Source organism: Anopheles arabiensis, chromosome 2 (genome assembly GCF_016920715.1).
Source record: "Anopheles arabiensis isolate DONGOLA chromosome 2, AaraD3, whole genome shotgun sequence".
Taxonomy (NCBI): domain Eukaryota; kingdom Metazoa; phylum Arthropoda; class Insecta; order Diptera; family Culicidae; genus Anopheles; species Anopheles arabiensis.
Genome location: NC_053517.1, coordinates 24,332,207 through 24,356,246, shown reverse-complemented (window position 1 = coordinate 24,356,246; position 24,040 = coordinate 24,332,207). Strand labels below are relative to the sequence as shown.

Sequence of the window (24,040 nt, the reverse complement as noted above, 5' to 3'; positions counted from 1 at the left end):
ACCGATTTTCCATTTATCCTACCGAAAATCATAGATATTTGATTTTTCAGTTGTTTCAGCTTAATCTGTGGCGCTTGGGTTGCTGTTTCAAGGATTGCTAACCTCATTTGTTACTTATCGCGCTGATGCACGTTTGTTTGCCTGGCATTTTTTATTTTTCTCCGTTGAAATGTTATGTTCATAATTGTTGTGACCCGACCTGCCGAACTTGCGATCGCCGTTATTGCAGTCACTCACCGCTGACAGTCCTGCCAGCGTGTTGATGTGTTAGTGAGAGCGGTTCGGCAGGATAGGGCAATGATCGCTCGCCAGGCCAATGAACGGGAGCGATGGTGCCGAACACGTTGGTTGTAACGCGGACTTACAAGAACGTCCTCGGTGCAAGCAGTCAGATTTTTAATAATACATTTATGTTAATTTATAAAGTTTTAATACGTGTGCAGTTAATGTAGATAGTAACACCAACATTAAATATCACAAACCCCGTTACAACACAAAAGTGGCGACGAGTAAATTCGGACAATTTTTTTTTTTTATAAAACGACAATTTTTAATCTGTGAAAGTGTAAGTGTATGTGCGTGTGAAAATTCCCCGTCCACCGTCCAAGAAGCGCAGGATGAGCACCAACGAAAACGGTGCATCAGACGGAGCTAGCGAAGGCGAATCGCGTCGATCACCGTTGATCCGCCCCAGCGCTTTTACACCAGCGCAACCCTTCGCATCAGCGCACGACGTCAATGCACAACGCTTGCATCTACAACCGCACCGAGGACCAGCGGGGTCATCGCTCGGCGTACCAGCGGGGTCATCGCTCGGCGTACCAGCGGCGCCATCGCTCAGCATATCGCCGACGCCATCGCTGCACCCAGAAGGAGCGTCATCTCAGGAAGCAGGATCGTCCCCAGACAGCGCGATGATCTACCAAATGCTGCAATTAATGCAGAAGCAGATGGCCCAACAGCAGCAAATGATGTCGCAATTAATGCAATTGCACCCGCTCCCGCAAACGTCGCAGCCCCAGCAGCATTCGCAGCAGCAGTCTTTCGTCCCGCAGCAGCAGTCTTTCGTCCCGCAGCAGCAGCCCGAGCTTACCATGGATGCTTTGGCGAGCAGCATTTCCGAGTTTCGGTACGAGGCCGAGTCGGACGTTACGTTTTCCGCCTGGTTTTCACGTTACGACGACCTGTTTAAGCAGGACGCCTCCCGACTCGACGACGCGGCGAAAGTTCGTTTACTCGTGCGTAAGCTGGGCACGACAGAGCATTCACGGTATACCAGCTTTATCCTTCCACGAGTTCCGCGCGATGTGAGTTTTCAAGACACAGTCAGCATATTGAGTTCGCTTTTCGGAAGGGCTGAGTCGCTTGTCAGCAAACGATACAAATGCATGAAGCTGACAAAAGCGCAATCCGAAGACATACTCACATTCATCTGCCGCGTGAACCGATCGTGCGTCGACTACCAGTTTTCGTCCATGAGTGAGAATCAGTTTAAGTGTTTGACGCTCGTGTGTGGACTAAAGGATGAGGCTGATTCAGACATCCGCACACGACTTCTCGCACGCATCGAGGAACGAAGTGACGTTACTTTGGAGGATCTTGCAGCAGAGTGCCAGCGGATAAAGAGCCTGAAGGTTGACAGCGCGATGATTGGAACGGAGTCGCGTGAACGAGTCCTTGCAGTGCACGGTGCAGGTATGCAGTCGAACCAGCGGTACCATCGATCGGGCACGCAACCAGCTAATTTCCGGAAGCAGAAATCGAGTGATTCCGGAGCATCGGCGAAACCATCGAAACCCTGCTGGTTATGCGGTGAGCTTCATTGGTCCAGAGACTGCAAGTTCAAATCGCATAAGTGCTCCAATTGTGGAAAAATCGGTCATCGGGAAGGGTTTTGCCGCACATCAGGACCGATAAGACGACAGCGCAACTTTCGAAAGCACCGGCAGGTAACATCACGTGTTGTAACTGTGAATATTTGCAGGGTTAACGACAGACGAAAATACGTCAACCTGACCATATGTGGTCAACACGTGAGCTTGCAGCTGGACACTGGGTCGGACATAACAGTCATCAGTCGCTCGTTGTGGCAACAACTGGGCAAACCATCGTTAGTTCCGGCAGAGGTCAACGCTAGGACAGCATCGGGTGAGGAGCTTCAACTCGACGGTGAATTCGAAACCAGCATTGAAATGGCAGGTAAAACGAGGGAAGCTATCATTCGGGTGACGCGAGCAAACATTTTATTGTTGGGTGCTGATCTCATCGATCAATTTGGTCTCAGTTCGCTACCAATGGATAGCTACTGCAAAATGGTATCGTCAAGCGGCTACATCAAGGGTCTCCAAGCTAAATTTCCGACAGTTTTTAGCGGTACGGGGCTATGCACTAAAAGCCGCATCCACTTGCAGTTGAAAGAAGACGCTCGACCCGTGTTTTGTCCAAAAGGCCTGTCGCTTATGCCATGATTGAGACGGTCAACAAAGAGCTGGATAGGTTGGAACAATTGAATATCATCACGCGCGTAGACTTTTCCGAATGGGCAGCCCCGATCGTAGTCGTACGAAAGGCAAATGGCAACATCCGCATCTGTGGCGACTACTCGACTGGCTTAAACGATGCGCTTCAGCCACTCGAATATCCATTGCCATTGCCCGAAGATATTTTTTCGAAGCTTGCGCACAGTAGTTGGTTCAGCAAAGTAGACCTGTCAGACGCGTTCCTCCAGGTCGAGATTCACGAACAATATCGTCCATTGCTTACCATTAACACCCATAGAGGTTTATACCATTATAACCGCCTTCCTCCAGGCATAAAAGTAGCTCCAGCCGCGTTCCAGCAGATTATAGATAGAATGCTGGCAGGATTGCAGGGAACTTCTGGCTATATGGATGACGTGGTTGTCGGGGGGAAAACAGAGGAAGAGCATGACGAAAATCTAACGAAACTTTTTCAACGCCTCGAACAATTTGGTTTTTCCGTCCGAGCAGACAAATGCTCGTTGAAGATGAGGCAAATCGATTACCTTGGACACGTAATCGACCGTCATGGTATCCGACCGAATCCTGCGAAAATCGAGGCAATAAAAAATCTTCCCGCACCTACTGATATCAAAGGCGTGCGCTCTTTCCTCGGAGCAGTAAATTTTTATGGAAAGTTTGTGCCAAAAATGCGCGAATTGAGGTATCCGCTTGATAACTTGCTGAAAAGTGACACAAAATTCGCTTGGAATATGCAATGTGAAAAGGCATTTAAATATTTTAAAGAAATCCTATCATCCGATCTCCTCCTCACCCACTACGACCCCACCGCAGAGATTATTGTGGCAGCGGATGCATCATCAGTGGGACTAGGAGCCACCATTTCTCACAAGTTTGGCGATGGCTCAATAAAGGTCGTTCAGCATGCGTCACGTGCTTTGACAACAACGGAGGAAAAATATAGTCAAATAGATCGCGAAGGGTTGGCCATTGTATTTGCCGTAACTAAATTTCACAAGATGCTTTATGGTCGTTCTTTCAGGCTCCAAACCGACCACCGTCCCTTATTACGCATCTTCGGCTCAAAGAAAGGCATCCCAGTATTCACAGCGAATAGACTGCAACGCTTTGCGCTAACACTGCAGTTATACGACTTTTCGATAGAGTACGTCCCCACCGAAAACTTTGGAAATGCTGACATTCTCTCAAGGCTCATAAGAAATCACGCTAAACCGGAGACAGAATACGTCATCGCCAGCCTCCAGCTAGAAGAGGATGTAAGGTCCGTAGTTCTCAACATGATTAATACATTCCCTCTCAATTTCAGAGACATAGAGGAAGGGACACGGACAGATTCCCTACTATGGAAGGTTCACAAATACATCCAAGAAGGCTGGCCGTCTGACTCGTCATATGGAATGGAGTTAGCACGCTTCTATAATAGAAAGGATGACCTGTCGACCGTAGGTGATTGTGTTCTTTTTAGAGAGAGAGTAGTAATCCCCAGAAAACTACGCATGCGGTGCTTGAATCAACTTCATAGAGGGCATCCAGGGATTCAACGCATGAAGTCCGTCGCTCGCAGCTATTTATACTGGCCATCTATTGATGAGGATATAGCCGACTGCGTTTCCAGCTGTACAGCATGCATGGCAGTCGCAAAATCACCACCTTTACTAGAACCAAAGTTTTGGCCAAAGACCACCAAACCGTGGGAAAGAGTGCATATAGACTATGCAGGACCAGTTGATGGAGCTTATTTCTTGATCGTGGTTGACGCATTCTCAAAGTGGCCTGAAGTGATGAAAACAATCACCACAACCACTACAGCTACCATTTCGATGCTGCGAAGCATCTTTGCACGTTTTGGCATGCCTGAAAAACTAGTCAGCGATAACGGAGCCCAATTTACAAGCGACGCGTTTAAAGATTACTGCAAGCAAAGTGGCATTGAGCATATTAAAACACCGCCGTTTCACCCACAGTCTAATGGGCAAGCAGAGCGCTTTGTGGATACTATGAAACGAGCCCTGAAGAAAAATCCAATCAGATGATATATCCACTGAAACGGCACTCGACACCTTCCTGCAAACATATCGCTCAACTCCGCACCCTGCACTTAACCAACGCACGCCAGCTCAAGTTTTATTTAATCGAAACATTAGAATTCCCTTAGATCTGATACGCCCAACTACAACAACACATTCCGAAGTCGACCAACGAGATGATCAGCAACCGCCAGCAGCTAGACAGTTTCAACCTGGAGATGCTGTCTATATGAAACATTATTCGCGCAATGCTTGGCAGTGGATTCCCGGAATGGTATCGAAACGGATCGGAAGCGTAATGTACGAGATTATCACCGATGGACATCGCCCTCATCGTCGACATGCCAATCAAATGCGCGCACGTACATCGAGTGGCCAAGGACATCTTGCCGGCGACTCAACTAAGCATCAGCTGCCGCTTGATATTCTTGCGGAAGTGGCACCAACACCGTGGGCACCGACACCAAAGGCACCGATACCCGTGGAACGGAACAACGATCCGTCCAGCACATCACAACGTTTTTTCTTCCGATAGGTCCCCAACGCAGCAGATTGTACAGCCTCTACCATCTGCATCCGAGACCAGCATCAGACAGCCGATACAACCGCCACGCCGATCTTCTAGGCTTAGAAGACCTCCGCGTAGGCTCGACGGATATCGGCTATACTAAAAAGGGGGAGATGTTGTGACCCGACCTGCCGAACTTGCGATCGCCGTTATTGCAGTCACTCACCGCTGACAGTCCTGCCAGCGTGTTGATGTGTTAGTGAGAGCGGTTCGGCAGGATAGGGCAATGATCGCTCGCCAGGCCAATGAACGGGAGCGATGGTGCCGAACACGTTGGTTGTAACGCGGACTTACAAGAACGTCCTCGGTGCAAGCAGTCAGATTTTTAATAATACATTTATGTTAATTTATAAAGTTTTAATACGTGTGCAGTTAATGTAGATAGTAACACCAACATTAAATATCACAAACCCCGTTACAACACAAAAATAATAAGTAGAAAATGTCAGTTGCGTGGAATTTTTCGTGAAAAAAAATCATTTAAATTTGAATTTGAATCTCACTGTCCGCGGTTTAAGCTCACCTGACAGAAAAAGAGAATTAAATTTTCAGTCGAGGGGTAGATACAAACACACGGTGGGGTTCCGGCCCAAGATCGGATCCAAAGTCCGTTGTTTTGGGCTGAAAATTAAAAATGGCGGATGGAGCGCCTTCACGGAGAGAATGCGCTCTATTGCATGCCTTTAAAATGCACGAGGCAGAGCGCCAGTGAGTGCCACTGAAAAGAACGCTCGCTCGCGCTGTTTCATTGTATTTTCCTAAGAAATTGAAGAAAATGAAGAAGAAATTGATCGTTAAAATAACTGATTAAATTTAAATGGTTGCGTTCTCAACAGTGCTCCTGCCGAAATCTGCCAATATAATCTGGCCACACTGGTCCGCAGGTCAGGCGAGCTTTTTGGCGGCCACCGTCGCAAAACCGTCGCAAAACGTCAAAACCGGCGTCGCATGTACTGCAAACCGACGTCGCCGGCGAGCGAAACTCACAACGATTTCGAGGCGCTGGCGACGGTCGTTTTTGACGTTTTGCGACGGTTTTTGACCTTTCGAGCGAGCTTTTGCCCTGCGAGCCAGTGTGGCCAGATTATATTGGCAGATCTCGTCAGGAGCATCCATCGCAACCATTTAACCTTCGTTTCTAAGACCAAAAATACACCCTCATCTTTATGACCACCTACCCGGGTAGGTCATACATTTTGTATGAGAAATTGCTCTTTTGCGTGGTAAATTGATCATATCTTCTTTTTTTTGTTATTGAAATAACTTCAAATTTTCAGGAAAGCTGCATAAAACTTTGTTCTTTCCAGTATAAAAAAAATAGGAATTTTCCTATTTATTTTTCATATTCAGGCGGTACCCAAGATACACCTGACTTCAAGCTTCCCTGAAAATATTATTTCAATAACTAAAACAGAAGATATGATCAAATCAATCTAAATAATTCAGCGAAAACAAATTACAGACGTACGATAAAATCGTATCCAATGGAGCACTGCAGTGGCCCTAAGCGGTCGCGTGAAGCCCCAAGAAAAAGAACTTGCCACCACAGAGAAAAATAATGTGCATCTTAGTTCTTCTTTGGCTTAGAATTCCCAGTACAATTTTCACATCGACACTTCAGAAAGACCTTCATTTGTGTAGCCGCTGAACCAAATCTAATCCATATCTTAGATAAAGGATGCATATTCTCGTGAGATGGAACTTTCATTTTGCGCATTAGCCCCCCCCCCCACCCCATCCCACTTAACACTTCTTTCGCTTTTACTTTTTTTTAACTCAGTTAAGTTTTGAGTTTTAACCTACCGAAAACTACCGATAAAATTTTGATGTGCCTACCGAAAACCGCCAAAATAATCTGGCCACACTGATGTACAGCGCCAATTGCTGGCGATTTGTAAACAAACTCCACGTATCAATAACAACAGCCTGCGCTGCCGACAACTTTACAGCAATGTGCAATTAAACGACCAAAGATGATGCTTAAACAGTTAATTCCTTTAGTATGCCTTTTGGGCTACTCGATAGTGTCGTTCGCGGTGTTTAACAAAGTGTACGAAACGTCACAGCAAGTAATCGACGAGGAGTTTCATCTGCGGCAAGGCGATCACTACTGCCACGGCCGGTTTCAAGTAGTACGTGCAAGAAAGCTTATCCTTCTTATCACACAACATTAACCCTGTCTCGTTGTTCTTCCCCTACAGTGGGATCCCAAAATAACCACCTTTCCCGGACTGTACCTAGCGTCCGCGCTTGTGTTACGCCCTCTTGATGCCTGCTCGGTGTACAATCTGCGGCTAACGTCCCTCATCGCGGCCATTATCAACGTGGTGCTTATTTACAAGCTACGGCAAAGATTCCTCAACCAGAAGGGATACACAACACTGCTGGTAGAAACGGCATCCCTTTCGCTACTCCCTCCGCTCTATTTCTTTTCGCACCTGTACTACACGGACGTGATCTCCGTGACGGCTGTGCTGCTGCTGCTGCTGGCCAGCGAGCGGCGACACCACAATTGGGCCGCCCTTTTCGGCTGCTGTGCAGTGCTGATGCGTCAAACGAACATCGTGTGGGTTGGGTTTGTGTGTGGCTCGCGGGCGATTGATTTGCTCGTTGCCCGGGGAAGTGTAAGCCAAACGTTGCTCTCGCCCAGAAAGCTGTTCCATACGGTTGCGGATATATTGGATCGATTATGGGCCTACGCAATCGTAATGGTCGGGTTTGTAGCGTTCCTAGCGTTCAACGGCTCTATCGTGATAGGTGACAAATCGGCCCATGAAGCGGCCGTACATTTGCCACAGGTAAGTAGTGGGGCGGGCGAATTGTACTCCCGCTGTATAGAATGTAATTTGTTCATTTTTTTCTATTTCAGTTGTTCTACTTTGTCGTCTTTTTCATGGCATTCAGCAGCTCACTGGTGCTTCCCGCCATTCGATCCATTTTGCGTGCGGTATTGCGCAAATGGTACATCACTTTGGTAGTGTGCGCAATCATCGGTGCGATAGTGCACTACAACACGATCGTACACCCGTACCTGTTGGCTGACAACCGCCACTACACATTCTATCTGTGGAATCGTTTCTTCGGACGCTGGTGGTTCGCCCGGTATCTGCCAGTGCCACTGTACACGGTCGCCGGTTGGCTGGTGTGGAAGGCAAGCATGCAGCACCAGTCGTACGGATACAAATTGCTCTGCACCTTGGCTGTGCTCGCCTCGATAGCGCTGCAGCAGCTGCTGGAGGTGCGATATTTTCTGCTACCCTTTCTAGTGATGCGACTGCTGCGCAAAGGCGGTACTGCGAGAGGTGCGCTAGCGCTGGAATTGGTGCTCAACGTTGCACTGAATATTGCTACATTTGCGCTCTTCTTTCACAAGGAAATCGTGTGGAAGAATTACGCCCACCCGCAGCGACTCATGTGGTAAGTTGGGTACAGTTTGGGTAACAATGGCAATTGAAAGCGTTGCATTTAAATGATGGTAAAAAGTCTGATTAAGAATTAGGAGTTCTTAATTTATAGAAACAATTGGAAGAATGAATTCCAACCTGAGTCAAGTCTAACAATAAATTGCAGCTGTTTTCAGCAATGCGAACGTACGGTACAGCTGTGTTCAAAACGTAAAACATTGAAAGAACGTAGCTACTATACAAAAAATATATAAAAAATGAGCTAGTTTACCTTGCCAAATGTACTTTAGTTTAGCAACTGTTGACGTTGACGTTCCCGGCCAAGGGCACACCCCGAGCATACAAGCAAACGCGTCGAAAACAATGCGCCCGAACGTATCGGTTCCCCCGATGGCAAGGAAAACTGTTGATGAAACGTGAAATGATTTAATGAGGGTGTTTCTTCTACCAAAGACAGCTCATTCTCCTGGTGGATGGAAATGCTTAATACTGGGCGGGTAACATGAGATCAACTGCTGAATAAGCTAACCACAGAATACTTTATTGCCCGTTTTATTCGGAATTATTAAGCATGAGCCAACCCGCCGTGCGGGCAGTGGGGCTTGTTCGGGGGTGTTGTTAGTAAGTGTAACTACAAGCTGTTATTTGTTTCCGGCTGTTTTCCCACATACAAAAAAAAAACCAAGCGATCAGTTTCCTTCCAGGGCAATTTGCATCCCGATCCGAGCCTTTTGCAGGAGCCAGGAAGGGAGCTTGACCTCCTCCCAGGTAGCGCGTAAAACAATGTACGGGAACTGAAAACGAAAGCAAAACACACACACACGCATAAATTAATTGCTCATAATCAACACACGACGCCATCGCTCCATCGCTTCCGGATGTGCCTAGGGCGGGTGCTAGGCAAGGGAAACATATTGCAATACAGTCACTATTGCGCGCTCTAATTTGGGGTGAATCTTCATACAAACACACACGCCCACACTCATACGCACACGCACAGACGTGCCCGTCGGGGGACATTCCATCATTAACCAGTTGCTCCTGTCGCTCTCGCTCGCGCCGCTTAGAAGTTGAGCGAGGCCGGCAGGGCACCATGGTACGTGATCTTTGCGTCCATCCATTTCGTGTGTATGAGTCTTTCCAGCGGTGTCGAGACCATGTCGTCGCGCTTGCGATCCCCGTCCTGGTCGCCGTTGTCGCCGCCGCCCTCGTCCTGCCCGCGGTTATCGACGGTCATCGAAAGGTAACAGCCGGCGCAAGTGTAGTAATGCAGCTCGAATCGCTTCTCGGCGTGGTAGTTGCGCAGCAGCTCGCGGTTTGAGTTGAACAGTACGCCGTAATGGCCGCAGCAGCAGCTTACCCAAACCGGCGTGGCCGGCGTTTTGAGCCGTGAACCGGGCATGCGGGAGGCGGAGCGCATGGCTTCGTTTTCGCCCTCCCAAACAAGCAGCCCGATTGCACCACGGCTCAGGATTCCGAACTGCGGCACGGCCTGCCAACAAGAGAACGTGAAACATCGAGAACATAGATCAGCATGGTGAGGAGTTGAGCAAGCCGATCGTCGTGACCATACTTACATAATGATCCTCATCACCGACGTACACGACACCGTTGTGTAGGTACGGTGTAGCACGCCCCGTCAGCAGCAGCGTGATCACGTTCAGCGAGCCTTCCTCGTGCGGTCCCATCAGATGCGCACCCTTCGGTGCGTCCAAATCGTTGCGCATGTTCTCCATGCCACGCGTTAGTACGGCACTGTACAGATAAAGCAGCGTTCCTGGGCCAGGGTTTTCTGTAAACTATACAACCAGACCGTGATATTTGTATGCTTGTAGTGTAGTCTCGATGTTATCCCTTTAAACATCTTAATTGCATTTTCTTTCTTTAAAAAAACACACACACACATGCCCGCCGGCAAACTTACGTATGGTAGATAGCGCTTCATAAAGATTTGCAGATCGTCCAGCTTGGTAAACTCGAAGAAGTACAGCTTCTCCGTCACGTTGTCCTGAAAGTAGACGTGGCTGTGCGGGATGTGGGACGCTTCCCCCGGCAGCGCGACGATCGCTTTCGCCTTCTCCCCAATGTTCCACAGTATGTCCGACATGGCGGTGTACAGCGACAGGGCCTGTTCCGCCTCGTTCGGCTTCAGCAGGTCCTCCAGCGGGACCGATTTGTCGCGCGGCTTGTTGTCGAAGATGAACTGCTTGATGATGTGCGCCTGTATTACGGACTGCATGCCGCGCGTTGCATTTCGCGGTGTGCGCAGCCCGTACGGATATTCCTGGGATATTGAGGGGGGATAGTTGAGGGATTAGCAAACCAGCGGCTGTTTGGGGTGTATTGGAATGGTACGTTTACCTGGTTGGCGGGACCGAACGTGAATCCGGTGCGTGTCCATTCGCCGCGCGGTGGACTGGCTGCCGATCCGAATACCGTTTGCCGCAGTTCCTGAAAAGGAGAATGGAAGGAGCAATACATTTATTAACTGGGTTGGGAGTTTCACTTTTAGAGTTAGGTATGTAAAGCTTGAGTCAGTGTATAGTGCATGTTTCTTTGTAATGCCAAATGTGTTTCTTCAGGACAGAAAAGGAAGAACAACCCAAGCCAGGCGCTGTCTGTACCACTAGTGAGTGGGTTTAGCTTATAGTGATTTATTTATTACCATAACAGGATTGTCAGTCCTACGTATGGGGGCACGGTTCATTCGGGGCTTGAACCCATGACGGGCATGTTGTTAAGTCGTACGAGTTGACGACTGTACCACAAGACCGGGTCTAAATTTAAAATAATAGAACGAAGAAATATTCTGAACAAAATATTCTGATATGATCTTTGATCATCTTTGATATGAGACAGTTTTCTTTTAAAATTATAAACGGTCCTAAATGGCCGTATTTCTTTTACTTAATAGAAAGACGATTAGAAAACATTTCAAGTTAACACACATTCAAATAATCTGAATATAGTGAATATATGAGCATCATAAGGGTGAAAACTCGACATAATAGTATTACAGGAAAACCTGGGTAATATGTAATAAATATCAAAAATACTAGTTTCAGATTTTCACCAAAAGAGATGAACTAATGAACTATTGTTTGCTATTTTATATGATTAAATTTGTGGAATCTGTAAATCTCGGTTTTTAGAGATATTGCTCTGGAAATAGCAAAATGCCATAAAATCTCCATCTTCACTTAGTAGAACAAAAAGTTTCTTTAGTAGAACGAACGACACTTACAAATGGTTTCTGACAAAAAATAACGACAAAATCACAGCAAATTTTCCGTTTTTTCTTCATTACAGATACTAGTTTTACACACATCCTAACACATTAATTTACTTGCTATCAGCGACAAATTGTTTAGTTCATTTAAGTACTGATTAACATAGTTTTAATTGGCATAGCCACCCTTCTGCCTCATAAGAGATGAAGTGACTAAAAACACAAAGTTTCATAAATATCATCAAAACAATGTTTACCCCCATCGATTAAATTTGCTTGTTGAGACAATCGAGCAGGAACGATCTAGTTTTATAATAGTTAGGAATACGGATAAACAATTAACTCGTTATGGATTTGAATTTCGTAGGGATTCAATCTTTTTCATACGATGAGTGAAACTATTCGTGACCAAACATGGAATTGGTAATGCATTAAGATAAAAACATCAATGTTTCTGTGCTGTTGCTCAAGCTTTTCATAGATCTTTGAGGATGAGAAGAGAAGTAGTATCTTAAATGCTTCGTATTTCCAACATCCCGCCAATACACATGCTTTGTTGCGAATAGATCATTATTTTCCAAAATATGATAACTTCTAGCACAAAATGTTCTCTAAACATTATTCTTTCAATTTTGTTTACGATTGTTCATTTTTAGTATTGAAGTGGATTTTTTTATGTTTTGAAACACTTACAAACTTGTCCTTACACTTACTGAAAAACACATGCAAAAGAAGAAACAAAACTGCATCTGATACTTACGATCGCTTCATCCATCGTGATGGGCCTTCCGCCTACAATTTTCAGTTTTGCCATCGTATAGCCTTTGGTGGTAATTTAACGTTCACACTTGAAGAAAGGTTGCACGAAAGTTTTGCTTCTGAAACAGCTAAATTAATTGCACTGAATAGTAGAAAACATAACCATTTCATTATTTGTTAACTGATTTTCTCACTCATTTTGATAATTTCACAAAGCAAATGTTAAATCAGGCCAAATTCAGAAAATTGCTTCATTATAATCCAATTTATCGGTTTCTAGTTTGTGAATTAGTGAATTTACAAAGATAGCAAACTTTTGCCAAACAATCAAAAACACACACACACACACATGTTCGCTGAGAGCAACGGTTGCCGGGAGCACACGCGTGTCGACCTTGCAGCTGTTTTTAGTTTTTACTATCAATCGCCTGGATGCCGACGCCACATAAATTGTTACACTCAATCACATGGGCAAAAGTGGGCCCCATAGCGCCGGAACTCTGCCGGCTGCCGGGAAACGCCAACAGCCGAGTTATGCAAACGATAGACACCACTACACCGAATGCGTGTTTGGCATGCATCGATTTACACCTGTACGCACGCATCGTTACACCGTTGGCGCGTTGTCTGAATAGGTTCGTTTGTGTTGTTGTGTTTCTTTTCGTTTTCAGATTTTTCCAGCCCCAAGTCTGGTAGAACACAGTGCCGGTACGGTACGGTACGAGACGGTTATAAAATATGCCACCCGTCAACACCGGGCGGCTTCACTCGCTCTGGAAGCTCTTTTGCAGTCAATCATTTCAGCTTTTCACCTCGCAGGATGTTGAGAAAGGTGCCAAATAGCTGGCAGGAGAACTCGGAACACTGGTAGCGATCAATCGATGCAAAGTGATTTTCAGCAGTTATGTTTGAAATTGAGACGAACGCACGAATTATAAGTGTATTTATGAGGTGAATATCTAAAATGTACCTAAAAATGAGCAATTGAAACAGTTTCGTACGATCAGAACAGTCCTCAGGCGTTACACGCGATCAAGCGATCCTTCCTGCGTTAGCGTAACGTACGCAGCCAACAGGCATACCGTGTACGCAGCCAACGTGCGGAAGCGTGTAACACCCGTTCAGTCTCTAAACGCATGTTCGACACCACAGAGCGAGAGAGCTACTCCTTTTTCTTCACCAATACACCCACACATACACAAGAAACACTTAAACACTTCAAACGCATACACACCCACCGAATGAAACTCACACAACACACAAAACCAAACACCACAGAGGGGATCGTCTGCGTGTGAATTGATTCGCGTGCCAGCGCAATACTGGATCCTGATCCGACCGGTCCGTCCGGGGGGGTGCGATTTCCGTTCGCGAAAGTCGCCCACTCACTAGACGGCAGAACCGTTCCGACCCGAACCGCTGCTACTCGAACGCAAACGGCTGCATTTGCACCCCATGCACGGGTATCGAACCACTAGCGCACTAGCACGGACCGAAACCAAACCGTGACGAACGACTTCCAGCTGGCGAATGAATCGAAGTGAGCATTGGGGCAATCGTTTTATGTGGCTACTTGTTAGCTGCTTACAGTAGTAGGCTCGTAGCTGCCGCAAAGGAGAGCACGGGAACGGGGGCCGGGTTTGGGGTAGTGTATCTGGCGGTGACAGCGATGTTGGAAAGTTGGAACGGTTTTGCTGCCAACAACGCGGTGGGGGCGCTCAGAGGGTTTTGGGAGCTGTTTGCTGATTTTGATGCGCCGCGCCATAGAAGTGGTGCAATAAACACGCTCACGCCATTCCCCGGGAGCCCGGGTTGTTTGGGGTGTCTTATTTAGGCTTCACACTCCCCTTGCCCGGCGGAAGGATGGGAGCCCCGGGGGAACTGTGTGCTGCATGATTGCTGCATACCACTGACGGTTGGGTGTACTTCGATTGCCACGCGGCGTCAAGGATTTTCTGGTGCGCTTGGTGTTTGATGGGGGATGTTTTTTTATTATTTTATTTCCCCGCTTCTTCCATTTATGCGCCTTCGTGGTGCTTTGCTAGAGGAGAAAAGGCATACCAAAGGAAATGTGGAAGTATTCCCATATCCTTATGACGATCGTTTGGAAAGAATTACTGCAATCATTTACACAAATTTTGAACTACCATTGAACCAAGCACTCTTGAAAATGTGCTTTTAAATAATCCTTTAGTGACCGTGGAATAATCGAATCAATAATAAAACCCTCCGCCAGCTGATAACTGATTAGGGTGTACCACGGATTCTTCCGTTGCAGTAGCGGCTTTTGATGGTGCTTTAACGTTGGCGGTGTTGGCGTAATTGCTTTGGTTACAGTTGGTGCACCAGTTGGTCTATTGCCATGCTCGGAGCGGTTTGTTTACTGTATCTGGTGGCAGGCGCTTGTGTGGTAGCTTTTCGCAAGCCAAAGGGGCGCTCCAATTCAACCCCCTTCCCCCCACCCCCACAACCATCCAACCAAGGGAAACATCGGATCGCTGTTTGACAGCGACGCGAACGTGGGCTAGAAATAAAAGCAAGGGTTCTAATTTTAACGGAAGCGGGCCACGCGGAACCCAGAACCCAGAGCTGCCTGATACGGGCCTGTCCATCAAGTGCATGCAGGCCGAACAATGATAGCACTTGAGAGGGAAGGGAGTAGTGGGTGGAGAGAGTTTTGGAAAATGTTTCGATTTTCTGAAGCACCAGTAGCAGGGGTAGGGCGAAGGCGCTGTTTTAATGCTGTATTTGTGAGGTGGAAACTGCTGCTTAATGGTTATTATCAGTTATTGATGCGAACGAAGCATTATGTGCAGAAGTTTTGTTTTTAAATGTAGCTGTGTAGGAACATACACTGCATTGGTGTTGTTTGTTTAGAAAGGGTTGATTGTATGAGTATCCGCGGTATTTAACCATATCGAAGGCTGTCAGTCACGTTGTGTGCAGTGATTGATGGTTGATTGGTACGATCACAGCTAGGTTGAAGGGGTAAAAGGTAGAAACTACACCATTGGTGGGAGCAAAAAACTAACAACAGAAGAATTTTAGAACGCAAAATAATTAATTTCGCTTGACATGTTGGTAAATTTGTTTTTCAAGCAGCACGTTTCCTTGCGCATTGGTGTATGGCGCCAATGGAGTCCCCTGGTGGTTCACGCACTGCGCAAAGCGAATTTCATTTGCGGAATGGTCTTCCAAGTACATAATGTGCCAACATTGATTGTATAATTTGTTCGCTTAGAAAATATAATGGAAGTTTGTGGTAATTTTGAATACTATTGATCACAATTTTACCTAAGAGTTTTCGTTTTAACTGACTTAATCGTTGCCAAAAAATGATATGAGGTAGTCAAATGTAATTGGGTCTTATAATACTTTTATAAAAGTCTACTGTACACTTTGATGACAATGTATAATATACAGAAAAAATAGTACATTTTTCTTAAATATTTTCTTATAATTATCGTCATGAATCCAATTAAAAGAGCGGTCTTTCAACGAACTTGGTCATTAGGTCTTAGAATCAGGGCACCAAGGGCTGAGATCATAAATAATGACTTGGAAGATCATTTCACATTGAGTGAAAAGTTCTGCGAAAAGATATCTAAATTAAAACTAAAAACTTAAAAGTAACTCACATGTAGGCACCTATTACAATAAGTCCTATAAGTCAGATATTGTCATGATGCAATATCTATGTCTTTATTTGATGTCTACTATGTAGAAAAGCATGCTAAACGATTAATCTGGTGGAAGAAAACTATAATTAGTTGACAAACAAAGGAAAGGTGGAATTAAATGGCAAATCTTGTTCCTTACAAGATAAACTATATAATGGTAGTTTACGGTTCATAAACTGCTTTTTTTACGTTTCGTAAAGTCTCTTCACACTTCATCTCTCTTAAATTCATAATTGCGCGTTGAGACTTAAGGTCTGTGTATGGATGCAAGTTTTCAACTAATATTGTTACAGAAAAATGATCACTATGTTGAACTCTTGCATAAACCTCTCAGAAATGACTCTAAATGAAGCAGTTTAAAGCCTCTAGGCTATAAGGGCAATTGTCAATGAGGTCCAAAAGTGGTTTGGGCCCCTGTGGGTGAAAATACAGTGATGGATCCGTTACACCTCCGTGCAAATGGGCTGTGAAGTTTGTTCAAGCCGTTAAAAGCAGCTGTAAAATTCAACCTTCAAGATTATCTTTTATAACTACCCAAAAACCTTCTTAATTACACATCGTTTTGTAAAATGAAACTTTTGGTAACGGCAATCCGTAACAACCTTCAGCAATGTTCATGCAAACCAAACATTACTCAGCTATAACCGTGTGAAAATAACAGCAACACAAAGGGAATCAAAACGGCAGCACAGTTATTACTATTTTGTAATCGGCCTCGTGTCCAGGAAACATCGTGTTACCTTTTTCAATCTGTTCTATACCCGCCAAGTTAACGGCAAGTGCAACGGAGCAGTGAAGGAACACCATATCCCCATTGTGCACCCATCCGTACTTTGTATCGCCTTCTAGGACTTGATTGAAAAGGTGTCGGTTAGGGTACAAAACTTTTCAAATCATAATTCGTACAGTGCACGCAGCAGCACCCCAACCGCTGCTTTATGATTACTTGCCCTACTGAGGCACTAGGGTGTCTTCTGCTCGTGTGTGCCTCAGAAAAGGTACACTTTGTTTGACCTTCACGTGTCCTGCATGTGTAGAGAATTTCGACCTGACAGCGTGACATGGGATCGTGAATGTATCATTTATACGCAAGAAAGAGGAAAAAAATGAACAGGGAATAGTACGATCAGTTTGTCTATTTCCAATGCTAACTGTAAACGGTCGCATGTGAGGCATGTAATTAGCATAGGTTAGGTTAGAATGTTGCGAAACAGACACACAGTCAAGGCACACTTACTCGGTACAACCGACACTTGGGCGGGCTGTAGATTATCCGCTAAAGCTCCAGCACAACGCTGCTAGGCGGGTGGCGTTTAGTGCGAAGCCCATTTATTGCTGTCAGTCAAAAAGGTGGTCCCGATGGACCCGTGCGACGGCTGTTTGCGAATTTGCGTTTTTATTTTATAATCCAGTGCCTCGATGCTTTGCGTTCGATAGCTAGGAAGGACACGGCAGAAGGTACAAAAGGTTCATAGCCTTGATCGGCCTGTTCGGAGAGGGTACCCGGCCGATGGAACAATTTACTCCGTTGATCCCTTGCCGCGTGTTATCCACCCAGAAGTTTGCACAGGACACCTTCTCTCCCGAACGGGAATTGTAATCAACGCGCACTCACCTTGAAGCGATGGCATACCGTCGGTGCACCGAAGCAATTTAGATGTCCATTTATGATATTCCATTCCGCCATTCGCCGGCCCCGATCTGCATAGAAAGCATGCCCGAGCAGCAGCGTAGCAGGCACACGTGATCATCGGTGCGAAGGTGTAAATCGCATTTATCGTGCCAAGTGTGTGTGTGAGGTGTTTAGGGTGGCGCACAACAAAACTCAAGCGCCCTTAATGAGCCCGGAGCACGCTATAGCAGCTCGCACAGCATGGGAGATAATAAAACCATTTACCCACACGATCGCAACCGTTTCGTTGGCATGGGCGATGGATAGATTCAATTTCACACTTGCATGGCGTGTTTGGAAGCCGCCGATGGTGTGCTGGCGAATCTACTGTGTTTTAATATCCTTTCCAGCTGCTGCTCACACCCAAATCACGCCGCCGCCATATATTTCAATCGATAGTTTGAAGATTGCAGGAGCAAAACTTTACCCACCCATCTTTGATTGAGTGCGATGGAATGAGTGGTAACGAGGGAAGGAAGGGGAGAATCCATTTCGTCACATGCCCCCTTTTTTTGGATGAACATGGTGTGTGATGTCTTCACAAAACTTCAATAACGGGTGCGCTTTCGGCGCGCTCGGTACGACTTTTCGGCGACAAATCGCGTGCCCGGGCCTGGAGGGAATATTTTTGGGCAACTTTGGCAACTGAAAAGCGAAACGAAAAACAACAGGCAAACGGCACAAGCAGCCCGACCCGCAATGAAGGCGCAATGGTTTTCACGTTACGGCTGGAGAGAGCGCGTTGAAAGGGTGTCTAAGAAAGTGATAATAAGGTTGAATGACTTTCGTTGGTCCTTTTGTTTCTATTCCGGCCGGTTTTGCTTTGTTTTGTTTGGCTGCATCGATCGATTTTGGGCACAGTTTGGAGTTTGGGTGAGGAGTTTTCGCCCTTTCCTTTTTATCGTGTTAGCAGGTCATTTCTTAGCGAGTAGGAAGGAAACGATTGAAAAATGTGCTTTTAGGTGTTAATTTTGTGTTTTTTTGTTGTTGCTTCATATCGTGCTCAATGTCCCCAAAAGAGAAGTCTATGTTTGTTCACATAACTTCCAAATTGAATGTTTCATAGAGACTATAGAAGAAGTATAAAGGCTTTGAAATGCCTGTAAAGAATGCCAGACATGCTAAGACAAGGATGCATATAAATTGAACTCAAAACGACGTGCCAAAATGATCTCTTCAGCGGAGGGGAGTTCTTATTAACACTAATTGATCATCAGAAGATCATACAAATTTTTTATTGAATTCGCTTAACATTGAACAGCTTGTTAGGCGCTCTGACGCGATCGTGTTGTGTTGCAAACTCTTTTTAAGTGAAGTCTTTTGTATTTCAAGATTTTATGGAGTTCGGAGAACGCACTATTTCACCAGAAGCCGCTTATGATATCTTTGTACATTTAATGTGAGACATTAAAGACGATAGTGTTCATCAATTTCAATTTTTCATCACTTTGGTAACAGTAGCTCTGGGAAAATGTAATAATGCTGTTTCTGACTTGATGTCTCTATCAGAGCTAAAGGACGTCTCAAGCAGTTTCAGAGCTGTATGGTGGACTGGATATTCTGACAGTTACCGAGATCATGTTGTAAGGATGACTGATTCATAACGCACCAACTCACCACCACCAAAAGTCTAAAAATCGTTTATAGGCCGTACAAAGAGATCTCAAATACAGTTGCAACAAAAACACGAGTGATTGGCATTTGATTACCCAAATGTATTTATTTTCTTAGAAACAGGGCTGTTGACATTCTCGCGCCAAACAGCCACTCAATAAGCCCCAAGTGCAAATGCATCAGCGGCTGCTCGCCTTCCTTCTAGAACACTGCATTTTCAATGATCCACCGCACGTAGGAGCTGACGCGCGTGTAGATACCGGGATGGTTCGCTTCCCCGCAGCGTATGCCCCACGACACGATGCCCACCACCGCCCAGCGCCGGTTGGGCAGTTGTATCATCAGCGGTCCACCACTGTCGCCCTGGCACGAATCCTTACCACCGTCGTACTCGCCCGCACACAGCGTCGTGTTGTAGATCCGGTTCACGTACACCTCCTGACACTCCTGGTTTGACCAGATCGGTATCCTCACCTCCATCAGCACAGGCGAATGCGGTCCACCGAAGAACTGTGTGCCCCACCCGGTCACGACCGCCTGATACCCAGTCCACGCGTCATCGAGCGGTGGCATACAGATTGGCCAAATGTACGAGTTGAAGAAGGACGGCTGTATCAGCTTCAGCATCGCGATATCGTTCTCGTAGCTGATCTGATCGAAGTCTGCGTGTGCCCGAATTTCCGCCACCCGAAAGTCTCGGTAGCGCGTTTCGTTGAACTGCTTGAAGTCGTACTCGCCGAGCCGCACCACGAACTGCGTCAGCTTCAGGTTCATCACACAGTGTGCCGCGGTGAGGACGTGCCGGTCCGTGATGAGCACACCGCCACAGAAGGACGCACGTGAACTGACGAGCGCTACCATCCAGGGCCACTCGTTGGAATCGGCCGGACGACCGCCAGCAATCTTGGACAGCTGCTTGGTGGATAGACCGCAGCCACGCTCTTCCGGCCGCACGGTGGCATCGCGGGCCGTCGGTCCATCGCCCAGCCCGTCGACGTCATCGTACGAGTCGGCCGTGGCTGGCAGACGGACGGAAAACTCGGGCCCATTGCCATCTTGCACCACATCGGGGCAGCAGATACCGACACTGATGCCCTCGACAATGCACAGATGCTGCAGAACGGACCACACGTTGTCCTTCAGCTCCGGACCCTTGCAGCTTTGGTAGCGCGTGCAGTGTCCCTTCTCACCGGCCCGTGTGCGACATTCCTTGCCCTTGGTGGATGATTTCTATAGGAAAAGGAGAGATCAGGGTTCGCATTTGAAGAAATCATAATCTACTCGAAGCTTTTACTTACTCCGCCATTTCCTTCAGTTGCTCGTCTTTTACGCTCCAGCTCATTTAGATCGAGATGTTTGCTCTGTCGTTGCTGCTTCCGTTCGGCAAAGTTCAACCGATGCACTTTCGGGATGGCCACGCCAGCCACTCCATGATCTTCCTCGACGAGCGTTTGATCAATGTCGTTCACATTGAACAGCTGCCCAATCGTGTCCTGATCACGAACAATACTAAGTCCGTACACGGTGGAAGCGAAGAACAGCAGCGCCGGCACTGCCACCTGCAGTGTTAAAGTCATCCTGAAGTTGTACCACACCGTGTTGACGTGTGGCAGCTTGCATTCACGACACCGAACTAACGCGTCCCAACTGACTGATGCCCAACGCTTGCTTCCCTGCTACAATCTGCTGGCGGTTTGGCACTGGGGTCGGGCATATTTATCGACATTTGCGTGGGACGATGACGCTTTGGGGAGGCTGCAGTATGAACGAGCGCGAAACTCGTTCCCTGGGCCCGATCGTGGTCCGATCCGTGGTTGGTGTTTCGGGGCGATGCCGGGCGACACATCTCTTATCACTTGGGAGAGAAATGGGGCCAAATCTGTTTGCAGTTTTTGTTCGCGTCTCTTTTCTCCTACTCTCCCCATACACTTCGTACAACTATATTCGGTCGAGGGTCACTATATGCTATGATAATGAAAACGATGTTATGCATTATGGTGATCGTTTATTTGTTCGTTTTGTTTTAGTTGCAAACCGTTTCGCGAACGGTCGGTAAACACTGGTGGTGGTAAAGAACATTAAAATGCAAAGCTGGTACTGTTTGGCGATAAGTTTGTTTCGGTGCGAGCGGCATATTAACCACGCTGCAGGCTCATAAATTAAGCCATCATAGTTGAATGGGCGTGGTGCTAGCAGCTAGCTGTTAGAAACATGCAAATGTCTAGGTTATGACCCTCATTTGAAACTAATGTTGTTTTAAAATCCCATTCATTATTAGATAATTTGAGCATTCGGTCTAAACTAATGGTTGAAGAAGCAATAGTGAAGGTGTTGGAGCATTTAAAAATGTTTAATCCAGGAGAGGACTATTAGGACTTTATATGTTTCTAAAGACACATATTACGTTACGAAACATCTAATGTTTTACTCATTTTATTCCGATCCCATTGCAATAAGTACATAGCCAATCGATCGATGCATAAAAGCTGCAAACATGTACAAGTAAACAGGCAATTCAACCTTTTAACGGTTTGCTACCGTTACAAAGCGTTACGAGCTAGTGGCGTGCAAGATTGCGCACAAGCTGTGAGCAGTTGGAGACAAAGATTCAAATTATTTCGCCATTAGCGGATAGACTCAGGAAAATGATGCTTGCGTATCTTTCTGAAATCATTCGTGAGTATTTAATATCTATTGATGGTGTTTCAGTTTTCTTTAATTCCTCCATTATTTCCTAATATTGAGTATTTCACTTATTATGCAAAATAAATAATGTATGTAAGGATTGAAAATACTGTTCATTATTTCAAACTGTTCATTATTTCACGTATTAATTATAATCAATTCCGATCGTGACTGACTGCTCCGTTAGTGTTCTCTTTTTTATAGCTATCCTCTCTATCTCTCACTCTCTCAACTATTTCCTTCTCTTTCGGCAGCTATCATCAATCCTTGCTCGTTTCGTTCCTTGTACGTTAGTCCTATTTTTGTCTAGAATCTCACATGTATATTCCTTATCAAGATTTTCTAATTACAAGGTGTTGTAGTATCAGTAGAAATATCGTTTTATTTAACTTAATTATTTTATATTTTAGTTAATTTATTCATTTGGCTCTTGTGTCAACAAAACAGTTAGAAAAATGATAACAATAGAATAAGATGAAGGAAGAGTTAAGATGGCAGCATTGTCGTATAATATGTTAAATTTTTACTGAAAACGAAAAAAATACAGCAAAATAAGAAAATAGTTTAAAATAGCAAAAGCAAACATTAAATTATATTTTTACTTTTCAAAACATTGCACTGCGTCTTATTTCGCAGCACCCTGAACGAACTCGACTTCTGTAGCACACAAACGCTTGCTATTTAATGATTGTTGCGGCCCATTCGCTTCCCAGCAGAACATGGTGTTAACATAAATCTCGACCACAAATTGCAACAACGGCGTATGACGTATTGAGTCGTTACAGGGCTACTCGGGCATGACGCACTGCGTGTCGTTTACCAACGAGACCGTCGATCGCTAAAAGGAACGGACAACAAGCTCATCCCTATTCCTCCCCGGCCAAGCAGCCGTATGCTCATATGCTCGCATGCGTAACAGGAGTAGGTCGACGGTTAATTTGATCCAATTATGTACCGCGTCTAATTAACAAACACCATCAGTTAAGCGCAAATTTGCTTTTCCACAGTTTCCCACAATCCCGGGCGCGCGTGCGTGTTTGTCTGTGTAGGGATGCAGTGGATGAGATTTGTCGTCGGATTGATGCTGGCCGGATAATTGCCAGTCAACAGGTTGTCGTCGTTAGATCACGCGAATTAGACTGGACGCAGGTCCGATGGTGTACCGCACAGGTGCTGTGAAAATGTTCCCCTTCAACCGTTTTCGCCGCTTATCGTCGTTCCCGCTTATCCTACTACTCGTGTGCTGGCATCTTCAGGCGCCGGCGGGTGTAAGCTCGCTCGATCGCACGGACAACGCGACCGTACCGCTGGCTCGTGCCAAACGACTTATAAGCTTCCCAATCAATGGTGGCTTAGCGAAGATGATTCTCGGATTTCTGGCCCCGGTTCGTTTCCATCATCCACTGCCACGCAGCCTCAACCTCGGTATCAATGTGCAGGCCAACTATGCGATCAGTCCGAACATAATATTCCCCCGACCGGAGTCGATCTTCGGCAATCGCGAGCTGGAGCGCTATGCCGATCCGAACAGTCGGCAGCAGGTGTACGGTGCGCTGGAAAAGATCCTGCAGATGGTGCTGGGGACGAATCGAATGGCACGCGAGTGTTTGCTGCGGACGGTGTGTGAAGTGGCGGACACACCGCTGCATCATAACGGGCTGGTAGGGGAGCTGCTGGATGTGATATTTACGTGAGTTTGTAAGGGAAATCAGATGGAAACGCGATTGTAATTAGAGTGTGTGTGTTTTTTTTGTCGCTTTTAGGCCCCAAGAATCGGATGTACTGCCATCAGAATTCCTAATGGCGCGGAGGTATGGTGCGAATGGTGTTGATTGTTTGCGAGTGTACGACTCCTGTCCGTGGGGTATGGGAATGCTAGATCACGTGTCAACAATTTTCGT

General features: G+C 46.1%; 4 protein-coding genes across 7 annotated transcripts; 2 read left to right on the top strand and 2 right to left on the bottom strand.

Annotated features, from left to right (window-relative positions):
• The first annotated feature begins 6,908 nt into the window (after positions 1-6,908).
• LOC120896014 (putative Dol-P-Glc:Glc(2)Man(9)GlcNAc(2)-PP-Dol alpha-1,2-glucosyltransferase) lies at positions 6,909-8,689 on the top strand. The gene is made up of 3 exons (XM_040299798.1): positions 6,909-7,228; positions 7,298-7,894; positions 7,966-8,689. Exons 1-3 carry the CDS (start codon positions 7,070-7,072, stop codon positions 8,515-8,517), a joined length of 1,308 nt encoding a protein of 435 aa, XP_040155732.1. The 5' UTR covers positions 6,909-7,069; the 3' UTR covers positions 8,518-8,689.
• Positions 8,690-9,005: 316 nt separating this feature from the next.
• LOC120896015 (inactive ubiquitin carboxyl-terminal hydrolase MINDY-4B) lies at positions 9,006-14,027 on the bottom strand. 4 transcript variants are annotated; one of them, XM_040299800.1, is made up of 6 exons: positions 13,723-14,027; positions 12,490-12,630; positions 10,862-10,951; positions 10,425-10,784; positions 10,078-10,299; positions 9,006-9,992 (listed from the first exon to the last, which is right to left on the bottom strand). In XM_040299800.1, exons 2-6 carry the CDS (start codon positions 12,541-12,543, stop codon positions 9,564-9,566), a joined length of 1,155 nt encoding a protein of 384 aa, XP_040155734.1. In that variant the 5' UTR covers positions 12,544-12,630; positions 13,723-14,027; the 3' UTR covers positions 9,006-9,563. The 4 variants fall into 4 exon arrangements, with proteins under 4 accessions (XP_040155734.1, XP_040155733.1, XP_040155735.1 ...); XM_040299799.1 differs by having other exon boundaries at positions 13,727-14,027; XM_040299801.1 differs by having other exon boundaries at positions 13,741-14,027.
• Positions 14,028-19,534: 5,507 nt separating this feature from the next.
• On the bottom strand, positions 19,535-21,128 carry LOC120896494 (venom protease-like). The gene is made up of 2 exons (XM_040300658.1): positions 20,753-21,128; positions 19,535-20,684 (listed from the first exon to the last, which is right to left on the bottom strand). The coding sequence occupies exons 1-2, from the start codon at positions 21,029-21,031 to the stop codon at positions 19,656-19,658; spliced, it is 1,308 nt and encodes a 435-aa protein (XP_040156592.1). The 5' UTR covers positions 21,032-21,128; the 3' UTR covers positions 19,535-19,655.
• A 2,192-nt stretch (positions 21,129-23,320) lies between these two features.
• LOC120897522 lies at positions 23,321-23,833 on the top strand. Its single transcript, XM_040302479.1, has one exon. The coding sequence runs from the start codon at positions 23,321-23,323 to the stop codon at positions 23,831-23,833; it is 513 nt and encodes a 170-aa protein (XP_040158413.1).
• Positions 23,834-24,040: the final 207 nt, after the last annotated feature.